General features: G+C 43.4%; 2 protein-coding genes across 2 annotated transcripts in view; one reads left to right on the top strand and one right to left on the bottom strand.

The window, feature by feature from the left end:
- Nucleotides 1-2,710: 2,710 nt before the first annotated feature.
- On the bottom strand, nucleotides 2,711-9,760 carry atp1b4 (ATPase Na+/K+ transporting subunit beta 4). Its single transcript, XM_039011760.1, has 9 exons — nucleotides 9,647-9,760; nucleotides 9,358-9,427; nucleotides 8,414-8,639; nucleotides 6,426-6,554; nucleotides 6,186-6,293; nucleotides 5,492-5,691; nucleotides 4,624-4,680; nucleotides 4,382-4,474; nucleotides 2,711-4,263 (listed from the first exon to the last, which is right to left on the bottom strand). Exons 2-9 carry the CDS (start codon nucleotides 9,421-9,423, stop codon nucleotides 4,102-4,104), a joined length of 1,041 nt encoding a protein of 346 aa, XP_038867688.1. The 5' UTR covers nucleotides 9,424-9,427; nucleotides 9,647-9,760; the 3' UTR covers nucleotides 2,711-4,101.
- Nucleotides 9,761-12,040: 2,280 nt separating this feature from the next.
- tmem255a (transmembrane protein 255A) overlaps nucleotides 12,041-18,915 on the top strand; it is a 30,544-nt gene continuing 23,669 nt past the window's right edge. The window contains exon 1 of the mRNA XM_039011643.1: nucleotides 12,041-12,044. Within this exon, the coding sequence (XP_038867571.1) occupies nucleotides 12,041-12,044 (4 nt within the window). The remainder of the gene's footprint in view (nucleotides 12,045-18,915) is intronic.

The following is an 18,915-nucleotide window of genomic DNA, read 5'->3' as shown; positions in this document are numbered from 1 at the left end:
GCACAGATCTGGGGAATGGTACCAAGAGATGGGAGAACCTTCCAGAAGGACAACCATCTCTGCAGCACTCCACCAATCAGGCCTTTATGGTAGAGTGGCCAGATGGAAGCCGTCACTCAGTAAAAGGCACAGCCTGCTTGGAGTTGGCCAAAGGCACCTAAAGGACTCCGACCATGAGAAACAACATTCTCTGGTCTGATGAAACCTAGATTGAACTCTTTGGCCTGAATGTCAAGCGTCACGTCTGGAGGAAACCTGGCACCATCCCTACGATGAACCATGGTGGTGGCAGCATCATGTTGTGGGTATGTTTTTCAGCGGCAGGGACTGGGAGAGTAGGCAGGATCGAGGGGAAGATGAACGGAGCAAAGTACCGAGAGATCCTTGATGAAAACCTCCAGGGCTCTCAGGACCTCAGACTAGAGTGAAGGTTCACCTTCCAACAGGACAATGACCATAGCACACAGCCAAGACAACGCAGGAGTGGTTTCGGGAGAAGTTTCTGAATGTTCTTGAGTGGCCCAGCCAGAGCCCGGACTTGAACCCGATCGAACATCTCTGGAGAGACCTGAAAATAGCTGTGCAGCGACATTCCCCATCCTACCTGACAGAGCTTGAGAGGATCTGCAGAGAACAATGGCAGAAACTCCCAAAATACAGGTGTGCCAACCTTGTAGCGTCATACCCAAGAAGATTCAAGGCTGTAATCACTGTCAAAGGTGCATCAACAAAGTACTGAGTAAAGGGTCCGAAAACTTACGTAAATGTGATATTTCATTTTTTGTAATCCTGTTTTTGCTTTGTTGTAATGGGGTATTCTATGTAGATTGAGGGGAAAATAACAATTTAATTTTAGAAAAAGGCTGTAATGTAACAAAAACTCAGGGGTCTGAATACTTTCCGAATGCACTGTATGGGCGATTTTGCAAAGTTTAAAAATATATATATTTTCTTTTATATTTTTCACAAAATGTTTTTGTGGATTTTACTATTTTCCATTGAGAAGCCAATGGTCCCACACCCTGACTTTTGATATTCTATGTATTTTTTGAGTGTACTACGTCATCAAATTGTGGGGGGGGGGGATTTAGGGATATGTTATGAGTCTAATTCGTACTAGCTATATGTTACGCATTTGTTGTCCGTTAGAACCTGGAGTGTATTTTTTATGCAGCTGGTTAGAAAAGGAGTCCTCAATATATTGTTAAAAAATTTTTACAAGTCACACGAACTGGGAAGTGACAGTGGAGAACAAGGATATGACATGGAGAGAGTGTATGATATAACTTTGAATATGTCAAGATAAGAGTATTTGTATTCTCAGTTATTACTGCAAGTGCTGGCACTCATCTAGATTGTCCTCTATTTGAAAGAATACATCTCATTATGTTGTGGTTGGAATTTATGACAGCTGATCATATTAACCAAGTAAACATGACCTGGCAGTTAAATCCCTAAATATTTTGGGAAAAATTGAGTGAAATCCATGTATTGTCGAATAGAATGGTCAAAGCCAATACAAAGTTAGAAAAGTATTTCTGTTGATAAAAGTTTATTTCTCAACAAACTTAATTTGTGGAAAATAAGAAATGCCAAAAGTGGCCAGAGTAAAATCACCCATATATTCTCTATAGGCTCTGTTCAAAAGTAGTGCACTATAAAGGGAATAGGGTGTCATTTGGGAAACCGTCCCAGTGCTGTGTGATGGGTGCAGTCATCACTGGTATGTTGGTAGCGGCCCAGTGCTGTGTGATGGGTGCAGTCATCACTGGTATGTTGGTAGCGGCCCAAGTTCATTCTCCGTTTAAGGTCACATGAGCCTGTCCCTATAGACCTCAACATATTATAGAGAACAATGGATAGATGTACAGTTTATCTCTCTTATGGATTGGTCAGCCCATTCTCTTATGGAATACACCTAAAGGGGCCGGTTCTGCAGGTTCCAGAATTGACAAAATGTGGAAGCTAAACTGTCCTCTAGGGTCAACGTGAGCACCTATTTCCATCTAGTAGGCTTGCGTTTAATCTGTTGCGTTTAAACTGCAGACTCATGCCTTGATCACACCGACAGAGTCATTACGCAAAATGGTACGCAGCATCATCTGGATAGGTGTGCAACAAAATGTGTGCAACATTCACCTTCTGCTACCATTTCTCTATAGCCGTCTACATATGTGTGCAACATTCACCTTCTGCTACCATTTCTGTCAAGCCTTCTATGCAAAGTTTGACGCATACGTTCGATAAATCCAACGTATGCAACACACAGAATGCACTGCAACTGCCTCTGCAACGCAATGCTGTAAGGCAAACACAGCGTTCCATTGGAAATGAATGTACTTCTGGTGTACCAAAATGCAATGATGCTGTCGGCGTGATCGAGGCGTCAGGCTCTGAGGGTTGAGTGTTCAATCCCAGTGCTAGACACTCGTGTTTTTTTTGGTTTTAAGTCTTTCCAAACCTTAACCCTTAATTTAACCACTCAGAATGAATGCATGAACTTAAGTTTAACCGTATCCTTATCCCAAACCTAAACCATTCGAATGAGTCCCTAAACCTTAGTGTTTGTTGTTTTACGCATCAGTAAGCCTCTCAAATAAACAATGTCATTTGATTTGACTTGATATGTTGTGGTTTGATACTTGACAAGTGTCAAATCAGGTCATTTTTTCAGGATTTATTAACAGTACACAATGACAGATACACATTGTTAAATTAGTCAATTCAGTTTCAAGTTTATTGTTTACATTTGCTACAGTGTTATGGTTTTATTAAACAATATGAATTGGCATAGCGCTCACTATTTGAATATTTCTTAGCTCGAATCTCCAATTCTTTAGGCAGTTTTGATAATTGATTGCACCATGTCAACATTATGGAATAAAATTAATAAATAATTCTGCAATGCCTTTGAACATAAATGGGCAAAGTAGACCTATCTTGTTTGTGCGTGTGTAATAGGTTATGTTTAATGTAGTCTGCTTGACAACCAACATAAGAAAAGAGTTTCATGTAAAAATATATCACTACTTAAAACAATATATTTTGGCCTGCTACACAATTAGGTAATACATTCCTATGGAAAAACATTGTTCTTATCAACATTGTATTTATTATAGTATACATCAGAATAAATACAACATGGATACCAGGTTTAGTAGAATCATAGCAAAAATACAGTAACAAGGATTAAGTATAGGCCTATATCAAAATAGCCTGTTATTTCGTTAAGAGCGTGCAAGACTGGTATACAAGTTTATCAACGGTGTGAACTCTGTCTGTTTACAGAGTAGATCTTAGTTTCCATCAGCTAATATAGTGATCAATGTCAGCCTGCGGTATTACATTCTCAGTAGCAGTCTTGTTGTGTTCATACAAAAGAAAAGGAAACAAAATGGCAGCATAGGGCTTATATATGATCAATACATGTGGAATAAGGAGCTATCAAACAACAAAACCTGAAATGTAACCTAGTCATTTACTGTTTCTTTTTTTACTGTGTAAGTAAAAGTGTCCTGCCATTGTTCATATGGTAGCCTTTGGAGTCTACAAAACACAATACATATGATGTTGAAAGATACAAATTCAAAAGAAATTAGTACGGAATTTGATTTCAAATCAAAATGTGCTTAAACATGTTCCGATTATATTCTTATTGTACAGTAGGTATTTCTGTCTATTAAAAATGGTCTATTAATGTCTTAAATTATAAATGGAATTGCATAGCTACAGAGACTAACTATAGGGCAGCTTGTACTGTATAATAATATACCTGTGAGATGAACCTTGTATTTCATAAACCTAGCTAGTGGTATTAATCTTGCTAAGTATTCAATGGTAATATTCAGTTTGTCTACTTAACTTGTGCTCAAGACTATTGGTGAGGTGTCTGTGTGGTGTCTGTGCTTATGATCCATTAACATTCAAAAATATTTAGCTATTTTCAGCAAAAGGCACAAGGGTACAGGAGGGAGAAGAGAGAAGCTGGTCAACTATTTTATGAAAAACAAGGATTCAACATAATGAGATTTTTTCCCCTATATTCTCCTGTCTCCTGGTTGTCATGAGGACATCACACCAACAGTAGGATGGGGAATACTACTATGCGCCCACATCAAAGGAGAAGGACACACTGCCTAGGAAGCGATCGGTAGGCGAATCATTGATGATGCCCTTGCCATTGAGTTTGCATTTGACAACGATGTGGGTGTCGTACTGCAGCCCATTGAAACGCACGGCCACCACCGGGGCTGTGTAGTTCACCTGGGAGAAGGGATATGGGACAAAAGCAACTTGAGTGGCTATCGTCACTATGACCGTGCATATAATCTAGATCATGAGAGCAGCAGTGGAAATCATGCTGCTGAAAATCCTCACTTACGTGTCTCAGCTTCCCATAGTACGGGTAGTACATCAGGTTGAAAATGCTTTTGGGGAAGAACTGAAGTTCTCCCAAGCTTTCTGGCACTCCTTTCTGAAAGAGTGAAAGGTCACAGTGAGTCATGTTTTTGTGACTAACACCGTGTTCCATAAGCAGTTATGGTATTCAGTCACGAAGAGATCTTTTACAGCCAGGTTATGGTTGAGATGTTGGGAAGGGAAGAATGCTGTCTGTTACTGTACCTTGACTCCACAGGTCACATTTACTGGAGTGCCTTGACCAGGTAAATAGCCAAGAATCTACAGGCGAGAGCAATAAAAGGACCCTTGTATTGTTATGTCATCATTTTGTTGAGGAACAATGTTGTAAATATATGCATATTTATCATTCCCAGTGGCTGTCTTCAGTTTTCTTCAGAGGCTTTTCACCAATCATGACATAAAGTCTCATCCACATAATTTTGGGTTGAATGTTTCCGTTCTAACCTCCAGCTGAGACCAGCTGTATATGGTGTCTTGTTCAACTTTACCAAGCCAGGATTTAACATTTAATTTAAAAAATGTGTCTAATCATCTACCTAGCAATAAGATACATTTTTGATATCCCCACCAGGTTTCACTCTAGAATTTTCCAAATGGGGACAATACAACTTTAGGCTACAGTATATAATGGTAACAACAACATTGACGAGAGTCACATAATTGCTGTAATCACATTACAATAACGTTTTTATCTGCTCCTCACAATGGCCACAAGATGTCACTGAAATGTCTGTATCTATCTCAGATTACCTCAATGGCATCTTCCTCCATTTCATCGAAGAACTACACTTTACGACTATAACAAATAACACTACCTCTTAGCAATTGCTGATTATATATGCAGCTATAGGATGAAGTTCATGTTACTTGACTGATGCTATAGAGTGATAGCCTGAGCTCAGATCTGTTTGGACTGTCTTTCCTAACTCCTATGATTGTGCCAACCATGTTTGGCATGACAACGACCACAGGAGGTGTTCTCTCAGCACAAACAGATCTAGAACCAGGCTAACAGAGGCTCCCCTCCATGGAGGAGATCTCATGAAATCTGATCTGAGCTGTGTCTTACCCGGTTCATTCGGAGGAGAATGCAGGGTTTCCCCTGGGAGAAGCCAAAGTGGGGGTCCTGGAGCCCTGAGCACTCGCCCAGCCAGGACCTCTTGAACTGGCACGACTTCCTCTCTGCGCTCTCCTCCTGGTCATCCTGCATGAAGTACGCATCCTGCGGACACTGGATGTTCCTCTGCTCTTGTAGGGCATCATTGTACGCTGAAAGAGAGACATGAAACAATTAGTTTTAGTTTTTTCATGGGGGGTTAGTGGTTAGTACTGAAAAACGGAAATGGAGAATGTTAAAAAACGAGGGACATGAGGGGGGGGGTCCCATAAATAAACCGATTGCTCCGCCAGGCCTCTGATTCAGGCAGTCTGACAAAAGCGGACCGCTGAAGAACGGAAAAAAAGCAGCAGAACTCAATGGATACGCTCTGCCCACAAAGAGGCTTTCCCTTCCCAGCATGCAGTTCTCCCAGTGGCAGTTGGGACAGGGGACAAAGGTAGGGAAGGTAAGGGGGAGAGGATTAACTAACTGTGCCTGCTCTGCTTCAATGTCATACCCCCAACATGTCCCCAACATTTGAATCCCATCGAACCCAGCAAAAATAAACATTATCTTCAGCTAACTTTCAGACCACACTCCTGCAAGTTACTATTCAAGTTTGGCAAAATGCCAACTATTCCACCATGTTTGGTATCTGACTCACATCTTAGTTGTTCCTCCATTAGCTTTGCATACTTCTTCCAAGACTTGCGGTCGGAGGCGTTGAAGGCAATTTCATAGTGCCCATCCAGTTGTGGGGACATCGTCATACCTGCCAAAGGAAACCGATAGACAGTCAACTGTGCTTACGTTCAGATAGAATGGACAGATAGAGGGATGGAGGATGGATAGAGGGATAGAATGAGAGAGAAATAGGGAGTGGGGGGTTAGAATTCATATTTACCTGGTGGCATCACCCTGTCGTTGTGGGTTGGATGGTAGGGGCTGATGGACAGCATGAGGCACCACATACAGGCACCAAACATGGCCGCCAGGAAGGCATACAGTGCAGTGTAAAAGAGGATGATCAGAACTAGAAGGAGGCAACATGGAGGTCAGATATAGAGAATGAATTACATTCACAGTCACTATAACTCTGTTTAATGGAGATCATTAGAAGAACGGGCAAGGGTAATAGTTGTGGTTATGGCTATGGCTATCAGTGTGCATCAGAATGGAAATTCTTTGATTTGAGTTTGGGAAAATAATGAAGTATAAAGAATCTCCAGTTATTATGTTGAAATTTGGAACTGTCTGAGCTGTCTAGACACTTCTACTGTCTTCGCTCAAGATGCTCACCAATGTGTTTAACCAATAATTAAGTGTTGCCTCGCCACGTCTGTAAATGGAAATCACTCCAATCAGTTTGTACTTTGTTACGAAACTTATTTGTTAACAAACTCATTCAAATGACCTGAACTGTGTGAAAAGGGAAACCTTGAGAACTACCATTGTTCTCCCCAAATTACAATTAACAGTCCATTAGCAACTAATCAAACCCAAATGTTCCCGAAATTTAAATGGCTTTTGCTGCGCAGGCAATTTCACAGGAGACTGGTTGCAGCCAGCTTTGCGTCCCCTGAGCCCACAAAGGCCTTTCTGTTTGAGCTCAGTGAGAATTCTCCCAGCTGTCCTTTCACTCAGGAACACAGTGAACCTCCGGTTGCCATCATAGTGACGGTCTTTTGCAGCCATAGAGCCGCGGCCAGCTCCAAGGAGCCCCGATCACCCCACTCTGGTATTGTGTCCCCCTCTCACACTCCTCTCACACAGGACACACATCACCGACTTCAAACTCAGTCCCCCCTCCTTTCTTGCCAGGAGGCACATGGGGCCCCATTCCTTCACAAGTGTGCACACATTGCTTTCTTAAGCAATCGCTTCCTGTCTTGAGCCTGGCCTCTTGTCTTCTTCAGTACTGGGCACGATGAGGGGGAAAAAACTCTCATTTTCAGACAAGGAAGGAGGAACATGCTCTTGCTTGCGTCATTTTCTCAAAGCTTGGCCCGTTGGACCGGTCTCGTATGTTAGTGCTCTCGTATGGTAGTGCATTGGTTAGGCTTGAGGGAGTTCAAACCCAAACGAGTCACATAGCAATGAGGGTGTCAGATCGCATAGCAACCAGGCTGTCGGATCAAGAGCCCTGCTCCATCATCACCGACTCAACAAACTCTAGGTAACAGCCTCTGCCATTAAAGTTTGTCTGGCGGACTGCGCCAAACTGGCAATGAAATTTGACTACTTTTTCTGTCTACGGAAAAAACCCTTGCTTGTCTACTCTTTACGTGTTCGCCTCCGACCGTGGGGCCACGAGCACACTAGGGTCAAATGCGGAGGTCACGGGGGCTTTATGAAAAAGGCAGTGGAAAGCTGGGTGAGGGGTATGAGGAATGTGATTCTAGGCCAGCGTGTGACTCAGAACAGCGCACTCCCACCGGGAAGCCGTCCCCAGGCAGCCTTGTTTTTGTCCGCATCGGGACAGAGTTGCCTGTGCACCTATGTAAACATTGAGCTTGGACACACACACACTCGCAGTACAGTGAGCAGGGCCGAGGGACAGGGGAGACACGTTTCTTTCTACCCCCCCCCCCCACCCACGCCCACCCACTGCCCCAGCCCACCCCAACCATCATCCAAAAACAATAAGCCACGAAACCAGCACTTTTGCCTTCAACTATTGGCGATTAAAATTGTAATGATTACAAATGAGAGAGAAGTTAATGGATTTAAATAGAAATTAAGAACCAATGTGTCATCAGGCCTGTTGCAGCTTTGAACACAGAATTAGTTTTCTTGTGGGTGATATACTTTGTATGATATGATTTGCATGGGCAACACGCAGTTACTACCGCTACTACTGAGCACTTCTGTAAACTGAGCACTTCTACTTACACCAGCTATGCCCAGTGCGGCCCATGAACTCTCTGGTCTCAGCGTTCCATAGATATGTCTTCACATCGAACGCTTTCTCGTGGAGCGTCCTCTTGGGTTTTGGCTTCGGCTTCCACTTCTCGAAGTTCAGGTCTTCCTGCTCCAGAGGTTGATGTTCTATCAACTCCTCCTGCACCTCTTCCAAGGCCTCTGCCACCGCGTGCTTGCCAGGCGCCACCTCGGCAGACTGGCACAAGGAAAAATGAGACAGGAAAAGGAAGGTAAGAATCTTCCCAGTCTGACTTTGCCTTGCCACGATGTTAACAATCACTATCTATTTGTTCCAACTAATTACAGAATAGACATATTTGATTATTATAATCAGCCATGTTTTTTAGGTTAACCGCCATGTTTATTTTTTAGATAAATGCTATTATTCACTTTGTATTTAAGTTTTTTTTAACTGTATGACATCCGCTATAGCAACACTACTCCGCGATGGTCCTGTCCCATCATGTTCCATCATGTCCCACCATGTTCTGCTAAATTGACATTCGCCGTGACCCCAGTGGCCCTCTTTGGGAGATCTCTCCTCCTCAAGGCTGACCTTCCTGCTTGGAGCAACAGCTGCAGCCAAGCTGGAGGGTCACGGCGACAGCCAGATGTTATACACTGATTCTCAGCATCGAGAGGCCCCAGAAAGATCCCCAGCGGTCAGTGGAACCCCCTGGGGTTTTTAGAATGTCACTTCCTTAATGAAGTGGAGTTTTGTTTTTAAGAACTCTCTATTCTATTGTATCCTATTATATTATATTGAGACAGAAATGGGAATTTAATTAATTATTAATTAAATTCATGAGGAATGGTACCCTAAACCTCTTGTGACATGCACTTGCTGACAGTAGAATAAGTCCCAGATATCAATTTGTTTTCATGTCATCCTCTGTATTCTAAAGCGGACTTACTGGATTTGGTGAGTAGTTTCCATGGTGCTCTTCCTCAGCCCCTCCCGCAGTACAATTGGGCTCCATAATTCTTCACAGCGGAGAAAGGTACTTGTTAAACCAATCACATCTACTACCGTCCCCAAGGAATTAAAGGGACACATCCTAACAGCCTTAGAAAGTTATGGAAATCCATTGCAGTTTTTTAAGTTTGAGGACCAAACAACATTGAAAAACAATTTAAAACATTTTTGGGGCTCAACTCCTGGGTCTGATTTCCCAAAAATATTAAAAACTTATCTTGACATACCTGAAGTTGTCTTTTGCAGGGAAAGTTCTGTGAGTGTCTTGAATCCCTATTGACCCTAAGTAGAACGAATTCTAAATTGGTCAAAAAGTAATTTTTGATTTCATTAGAAAGTTTAACGCAAACAACGGGAGCCGGGCACAGATAATCTCCTCTCAACTAGGCGAGCATCATAGAATGAATGAGTGCACACTGAAAAGAGGAAAACTGGTGTGGGGGGGGGGGGGGGGGGGGCAAAGGCAAGGGCTTTTTTTTTAATCGGAGAACTTTTGGCAACAGTGCATGGGCCGACGTACGGTATTCTGCACACGCACACCAGAGCACCATTGTCAGTTGAACTGAGCTGAGACTCAGGCAAAGCCGCAGCACACCAAAAATAATATTCATGTCATTCCCAACATGCTACCTAACGTCAGTCACCGTCGTGCACAAATCTGGATTAACGGGGGTTTTATCACTCATTTTGAATCTATGTTTGTGCTTTTTTAAATGGCCATTGTTTGCTGAAGGCTAGGCAAAATGGCATGCAACTGGTACATTTCAATAGTGTAGTGATGATCGTGCATTAAGTCTCTGCATCTCACTCTGAAAGTACAGACCCAATGTGTGCAACCGCCTATCATCGACTGATCACCATAAACGTCGTTCTGCGAAGTTCAAATATATCTCATCATCAAGGGCTATCTATCTGCACGCCAGTCACGTCCCGATCTGCTAGCCCATGGACTTGCTGTTTTTTTTGTTCCGTTTTTGATATTGTTCTACATGAAAGGAGACATGTCGTCATGGAAAAACATATTTTATTTACCATTGTGCCATTTTTTTCCTTAATTTGTGAAGGGAAATTTTCTCGCACGCACCAAAATAGTTATTTTAACACTTTGCTTATAAATCAAATGTAGATAGTTATTTTAACACTGCTTCTTAATCAAATGGTTTGCTTGTTAGGCCCACTGAAGGGTGATATATTTGTTATAGGCCTATATAGTTATTTTAACACTTTTCTTATTATTCAATTGTAGATAGTTATTTTAATACTGCTTATTAATCAAATTGTTTACTTGTTAGGCTTACTGAAGGGTGATATGTTTGTTATCGGCCTAGATCTTGTTACACATTATAACGTTAGCCTTTATCATTTTTGCTTTACTTATCTTTTATCATGTATCTATTATGTACCCTGGTATTTGTCAATTAGCCTAGTTACATTATCACGGCTTAGCCTTTTTATGTGAGATGGTCAGGTGAAAGGCCAGGTAGATGCACTGAAAAAAACATAGGCTAATTGAATTAAAATCATTGTAAAATATAATAATACATTTTTTTTTTAAATAAATCAATTGCGTCCACCTTGAATGTCCAATCAGATACAGCATAATGTCTGCCTCTGTGCCACACGCCATGCAACATCGTATGATTAGGTTTGTAATTAATCATGACGCATAGGCAGTAGGCCTGTTAGCGCAGATCACAATGAAATGGAACACTTTGAGGACAGCTGAAATAAATAGGCTAATAGATTACTATGTAAAACCCTGCAGTTTATAGGAGTTGATGGCAACTATTTTCAGTTTTGACATGGGGTGGCGCTCGAACATCACAAATTCTCTATTTTAGTCCACTCTTGCGTAAAATGAGCCTTTTGTCAGCTAATATGTCGTCCTGTATGATCAAAATAACTGTTACAACTAGGCTACTGTATTATAACAATCATAAAAACGAATTAAAAAAGCAGAAACGGAATATGTCTAGTTATTTTGGATTTAAAAAACTAGGCGTAAAACGAGTGTTTGGCTTTTTCAGATTTAGTCTATATGAAAATGTTCCTATGATGATTTTAGGACTGATTTAAATGTACTTTTGTCTTGAGTTGGACTGTCTGGTGTGAATGTGGTCGCGTTCCACGCTCAGACGTTGCACGCATCAACCAATGGTGGCGTGCGACGTCATCGACTGACACATTGGTATAACATATGATGCTGATGCTTAAAAACCTTATCCAGGCGTTGTAAGATCTGACATGTGTCGGCAACGCCTGGGCAGAGGACGAGCCCGGTAACTGGAGCGTGACTCATGCTCAAAACTGTGCACTTATTGATGCTCCGCTGTTCACGACAGATGAAGAGAGTGGATATGTAAATATATGTTGACGTAAAAGCGACGACAACCGTAACGGCGCGGGGACGTCTGCTTTAGAGAATGCTACTGTAATCAAATATCACGCCTGCATTAGTTCATAGCAGTGAACAAGTTGGCCTATTTGTTCTGCTTGTTAGGTATCTAACAAACAAGGTTTAACCTTGAATCATAATTCTGGGCCTATATCCAGCTCCTTCGTTTGATTAGAAAATGCCTCTCGTACAGAATCAACAACCCGGAATTCTGACAGAAACGGCAATGGGTATGTGTGTGCAAGATCAACTGCGTGGTTGCAGCAAAAACAATATAGGCGACTTGGTAACATCGAAGCACATGTTGTGCGGTTATCTGGGCGGGCGACAGCAACATATTTTTGTCTGTAGCCTTTTGACTGCTGTAAACTACATTGAACTGTCAGACTGTTTATCTTTGTGTGGTGTTGTCAACATTCTAAAGGAATGTACAATTTGACGACGTGGTCATATTGACAGGATAAATTATTTAGATAGGATGTAATACTGACTATGTGGGAATAAAATGTGTTTGACACGAGTAGAGCGGTACATTATTCAAATATTGGAAAAGCGCTAGTTTACTACAGCTAAGTAATTGATGTGCTTCTTGCTCGCAACCAGCAACGTTATAAACCCAGGGCCGTTACAATATAATGTAGCCAATAAGTGTTCGTTTGTGATTCTGTTTTTACTACTTTTCTTACAACATTCACACACGTTACGGTTACATTGTATTTATATTCCTTACAAAGTAGTTCCATGAGATGTTATAATCATTAATTAATTACATTGTAGGCCTAATAACACCTGATTCTACATCAGATAATTATTGAAATCATGAAAATCACCAATAGACCTATAGATTCTTCATTTGAATCTAACAAAGACGGGTATTTTCAAAAGGTAGACTAGCAAGCATCATCACATGCGCTGATTTAACCGATGTAAAATGGCTAGCTAGTTAGCGGTGGTGCGCGCTAACAGCGTTTCAGTTGGTAAAGTCACTCGCTCTGAGCCCTTGAAGTAGTTGTTCCCTTTGCTCTGCAAGGTCCGCGGCTTTTGTGGCGCGATGGGTAAACGATGCTTCGTAGATGTCAGTTGTCGATGTGTGTAGAGGGTCCCTGGTTCGAGCCCAGGTAGGGGCGAGGAGAGGGACGGAAGCTATACTGTGTACAACACATTAGAAACACCTGCTCTTTCCATGATTAAAAAATAAAATAATGCACCTTTATTTAACCAGGTAGGCCACTTGAGAACAAGTTCTCATTTACAACTGCGACCTGGCGAAGATAAAGCAAAGTGGTGCGACACAAGCAACAACACAGAGTTACACATGGAATAAACAAACATACAGTCAATAACACAATAGAAAAGTCTATATACAGTGTGTGCAAATGAGGAAAGATAAGGGAGGTAAGGCAATAAATAGGCCATAGTGGCAAAATAATTACAATTTAGCAATTAAACACTGGAGTGATAGATGAATGTGCAAGTAGAGATACTGCGGTGCAAAGGAGGGGGGAAAAAACAGTATGGGGATGAGGTATTTGGATGGGCTATTTACAGATGTGCTATGTACAGGTGCAGTGATATGTGAGCTGCTCTGACAGCTGGTGCTTAAAGTTAGAGAGGGAGATTTGAGTCTCCAGCTTTAATGATTTTTGCAATTCGTTCCAGTCATTGGCAGCAGAGAACTGGAAGGAAAGGTGGCCAAATGAGGAATTGGCTTTGGGGGTGACCAGTGAAATATACCTGCTGGTGACCAGTGAGCTGAGATAAGGCGGGGCTTTACCAAGCAAAGACTTATAGATGACCTGGAGCCAGTGGGTTTGGCGACGAATGTGAAGTGAGGGCCAGCCAACGAGAGCAGACAGGTCGCAGTGGTGTGTAGTATATGGGGCTTTGGTGACAAAACGGATGGCACTGTGATAGACTGCATCCAATTTGCTGAGTAGAGTGTTGGAGGCTATTTTGTAAATGACAACGCCGAAGTCAAGGATCGGTAGGATAGTCAGTTTTACGAGGGTATGTTTGGCAGCATGAGTGAAGGATGCTTTGTTGCAAAATAGGAAGCCGATTCTTGGATTGGAGATGCTTAATGTGATTCTGGAAGGAGAGTTTACAGTCTAACCAGACACCTAGGTATTTGTAGTTGTCCACATATTCTAAGTCAGAACCGTCCAGAGTAGTGATGCTGGACAGGCAGGCAGGTGCGGGCAGCAATCGATTTGAAGAGCATGCATTTAGTTTTACTTGCATTTAAGAGCAGTTGGAGGCCACGGAAGGAGTGTTGTATGGCATTGAAGCTTGTCTGGAGGTTAGTTAACACAGTGTCCAAAGAAGGGCCAGAAGTATACAGATTGGTGTCGTCTACGTAGAAGTGGATCAGAGAATCACCAGTAGCAAGAGCGACATCATTGATGTATACAGAGAAAAGAGTCGGCCCGAGAATTGAACCCGGTGGCACCCCCATAGAGACTGCCAGAGGTCCGGACAACAGGCCCTCCGACTTGACACACTGAACTCTGTCTGAGAAGTAGTTGGTGAACCAGCAGATGCAGTCATTCGGTTATGATATCGTTTAGGAACTTGAGCATGGCTGAGGTGCACCCATGACCAGCTCAGAAACTAAAACAGGAAACGCCCGTGCTCAGGTCTGTTCAACGCTGGTCCGACCAATCTGATTCCACGCTTCAAGATGGCTTCGATCACGTGGACTGGGATATGTTCCGGATAGCGTCGGACAATAATATTGATGTATACACTGATTCGGTGAGCGAGTTTATTAGCAAGTGCATCGGTGATGTGGTACCCACGGTGAATGGGTAAAAATTAAAACCTTCCCCAACCAATAAAAATTAAAACCTTCCCCAACCAGAAACCGTGGATTGATGGCAGCATTCACGCAAAACTGAAAGCTTGAACCACTGCTTTTAATCATGGCAAGGCGACCGGAAACATGACCGAATACAAACAGTGTAGCTATTCCCTCCGCAAGGCAATCAAACAAGCTAAGCGTCAGTATAGAGACAAAGTAGAGTCGCAATTCAACGGCTCAGACACGAAAGGTATGTGGCAGGGTCTACAGCCAATCACGGACTACAAAAAGAAAACCAGCCCCGTCGCGGACACCGATGTCTTGCTCCCAGACCAACTAAACAACTTCTTTGCTCGCTTTGAGGACAATACAGTGCCACTGACACGGCCCGCTACCAAAACCTGCGGGCTCTCCTTCACCGCAGCCAACGTGAGTAAAACATTTAAACGTGTTAACCCTCGCAAGGCTGCCGGCTCAGACGGCATCCCTAGCCGCGTCCTCAGAGCATGCGCAGACCATCTGGCTGGTGTGTTTACGGACATATTCAATCAATCCCTATCCCAGTCTGCTGTTCCTACATGCTTCAAGAGGGCCATCATTGTTCCTGTTCCCAAGAAAGCTAAGGTAACTGAGCTAAATGACTTTCGCCCTGTAGCACTCACTTCCGTCATCATGAAGTGCTTTGAGAGACTAGTCAAGGATCATATCATCTCCACCCTACCTGACACCCTAGACCCACTCCAATTTGCTTACCGCCCCAATAGGTCCACAGACGACGCAATCGCAATCACACTGCACACTGCCCTAACTCATCTGGACAAGAGGAATACCTATGTAAGAATGCTGTTAATCGATTACAGCTCAGCATTCAACACCATAGTACCCTCCAAACTCGTCATTAAGCTCGAGACCCTGGGTCTCGACCCCGCCCTGTGCAACTGGGTCCTGGACTTTCTGGCGGGCTGCCCCCAGGTGGTGAGGGTAGGAAACAACATCTCCACCCCGCTGATCCTCAACACTGGGGCCCCACAAGGGTGCGTTCTCAGCCCTCTACTGTACTCCCTGTGGCCATGCACCCCTCCAACTCAATCATCAAGTTTGCAGACAACACTACAGTGGTAGGCTTGATTACCAACAACGACGAGACAGCCTACAGGGAGGAGGTGAGGGACCTCGGAGTGTGGTGTCAGAAAAATAACCTCACACTCAACGTCAACAAAACAAAGGAGATGATCGTGGACTTCAGGAAACAGCAGAGGGAGCACTCCCCTGTCCACATCGTGTGACAGTAGTGGAGAAGGTGGAACGTTTTAAGTTCCTCGGCGTACACATCACGGACAAACTGAAATGGTCCACCCACACAGACAGCGTAGTGAAAAAGGCGCAATAGCGCCTCTTCAACCTCAGGAGGCTGAAGAAATTTGGCTTGTCACCAAAAACACTCACAAACTTTTACAGAAGCACAATCAAGAGCATCCTGTCGGGCTGTATCACCGCCTGGTATGGCAACTGCTCCACCCATAACCGTAAGGCTCTCCAGAGGGTAGTGAGGTCTGCACAACACATCACCGGGGGCAAACTACCTGCCCTCCAGGACACCTACACCACCCAATGTCACAGGAAGGCCAAAAAGATCATCAAGGACAACAACCACTCGAGCCACTGCCTGTTCACCCCGCTATCATCCAGAAGGCGAGGTCAGTACAGGTGCATCAAAGCTGGGACCGAGAGACTGAAAAACAGCTTCTATCTCAAGGCCATCAGACTGTTAAACAGCCATCACTAACATTGAGTGGCTGCTGCCAACATACAGACTCAATCTCTAGCCACTTTAATAATTGGATGTAATAAATGTATCACTAGTCACTTAAACAATGCCACTTTATATAATGTTTACATACCCTACATTACTCATCTCATATGTATATACTGTACTCTATACCGTCTACTGCATCTTGCCTATGCCGTTCGGCCATCGTTCATCCATGTATTTATATGTACATATTCTTATTCATTCCTTCACACTTGTGTGTATAAGGTAGTTGTTGTGAAATTGTTAGCTGACTTGTTAGATATTACTGCACGGTCGGAACTAGTAGCACAAGCATTTAGCTACACTCGCATTAACATCTGCTAACCATGTGTATGTGACCAATAAAATTTGATTTGATTTGATTTGAAACAAGGTTGTTGAGTCTGCCGATAAGAATGTGGTGATTGACAGAGTCGAAAACCTTTGCCAGGTCGATGAATACAGCTGCACAGTATTGTCTCTTATCGATGGTGGTTATAATATCGTTTAGGACCTTAAGCATGGCTGAGGTGCACCCATGACCAGCTCGGAAACCAGATTGCATAGCGGAGAAGATACGGTGGGATTCGAAATGGTCGGTGATCTGTTTGTTAACTTGGCTTTCGAAGACCTTAGAAAGGCAGGGTAGGATAGATATAGGCCTGTAACAGTTTGGGTCTAGAGTGTCTCCCCCTTTGAAGAGGGGGATAACTGCGGCAGCTTTACATTCTTTGGGGATCCCAGACGATACGAAAGAGAGGTTGAACAGGCTAGTAATAGGGGTTGCAACAATTGCGGCTGATAATTTTTGAAAAAGAGGGTCCAGATTGTCCAGCCCGGCTGATTTGTAGGGGTCCAGATTTTGCAGCTCTTTCAGAATATCAGCTATCTGGATTTGGGTGAAGGAGAAATGGGGCAGGCTTGGGCAAGTTGCTGTGGGGGGTGCAGGGCTGTTGACCGGGGTAGGGGTAGCCAGGTGGAAAGCATGGCCAGCTGTAGAAAATTGCTTATTGAAATTCTCAATTATTGTGGATTTATCGGTGGTGACAGTGTTTCCTAGCCTCAGTGCAGTGGGCAGCTGGGAGGAGGTGCTCTTATTCTCCATGGACTTTACAGTGTCCCAGAACTTTTTGGAGTTTGTGCTACAGGATGCAAATTTCTGTTTGAAGAAGCTAGCCTTTGCTTTCCTAACTGCCTGTGTATATTGGTTCCTAATTTCCCTGAAAAGTTGCATATCGCAGGGGCTATTCGATGCTAATGCAGTACGCCACAGGATATTTTTGTGCCGGTCAAGGGCAGTCAGGTCTGGAGTGAACCAAGGGCTCTTTCTGTTCCTGGTTCTACATTTTTTGAATGGGGCATTCATATTAAAGATGGTGAGGAAAGCTCTTTTAAAGAATAACCAGGCATCCTCTACTGACGAAATGAGGTCAATATCCTTCCAGAATACCCGGGCCAGGTCGATTAGAAAGGCCTGCTCGCTGAAGTGTTTTAGGGAGCGTTTGACAGTGATGAGGGGTGGTCGTTTGACCGCAGACTCATTACGGACGCAGGCAATGAGGCAGTGATCGCTGAGATCTTGGTTGAAGACAGCAGAGGTGTATTTGGAGGGCAGGTTAGGTAGGATGATATCTATGAGTGCCCGTGTTTACAGATTTGGGGTTGTACCTGGTAGATTCATTGATAATTTGTGTGAGATTGAGGGTATCTAGCTTAGATTGTAGGACGGCCGGGGTGTTAAGCATGTCCCAGTTTAGGTCACCTAACAGTACGAGCTCTGAAGATAGATGGGGGGCAATCAATTCACATATGGTGTCCAGGGCACAGCTGGGGGCTGAAGGTGGTCTATAGCAAGTGGCAACGGTGAGAGACTTGTTTCTGGAAAGGTGGATTATTAAAAGTAGAAGCTCAAATTGTTTGGGCACATACCTGGATAGTATGACAGAACTCTGCAGTAGATTCCCACTCCGCCCCCTTTGGCAGTTCTATCTTGTCGGAAAATGTTATAGTTAGGGATGGAAGTTTCAGGGGTTTTGGTGTTCTTCCTAAGCCAGGATTCAGACACGGCTAGGACATCCGGGTTGGCAGAGTGTGCTAAAGCAGTGAATAAAACAAACATAGGGAGGAGGCTTCTAATGTTAACATGCGTGAAACCAAGGCTTTTACGGTTACAGAAGTCAACAAATGAGAGCGCCTGCGGAATGGGAGTGGATCTAGGCATTGCAGGGCCTGGATTAACCTCTACATCACCAGAGGAACAGAGGAGGAGTAGGATAAGGGTACGGCTAAAGGCTAAAGGCTATAAGAACTGGTCATCTAGTACGTTCGGAACAGAGAGTAAAAGGAGCAGGTTTCTGGGCGCGGTAGAATAGATTCAAGGCATAATGTACAGACAAAGGTATGGTAGGATGTGAATAAGGTGGAGGTAAACCTAGGCATTGCGTGATGATGAGAGATGTATTGTCTCTAGAGACACCATTTAAACTAGGTGAGGTAACCACATGTGTGG

Source organism: Salvelinus namaycush, chromosome 17 (genome assembly GCF_016432855.1).
Source record: "Salvelinus namaycush isolate Seneca chromosome 17, SaNama_1.0, whole genome shotgun sequence".
NCBI lineage: Eukaryota > Metazoa > Chordata > Actinopteri > Salmoniformes > Salmonidae > Salvelinus > Salvelinus namaycush.
The sequence above is the reverse complement of the archived record's forward strand: the minus strand, read 5'-3'. Positions and strand labels throughout refer to the sequence as shown.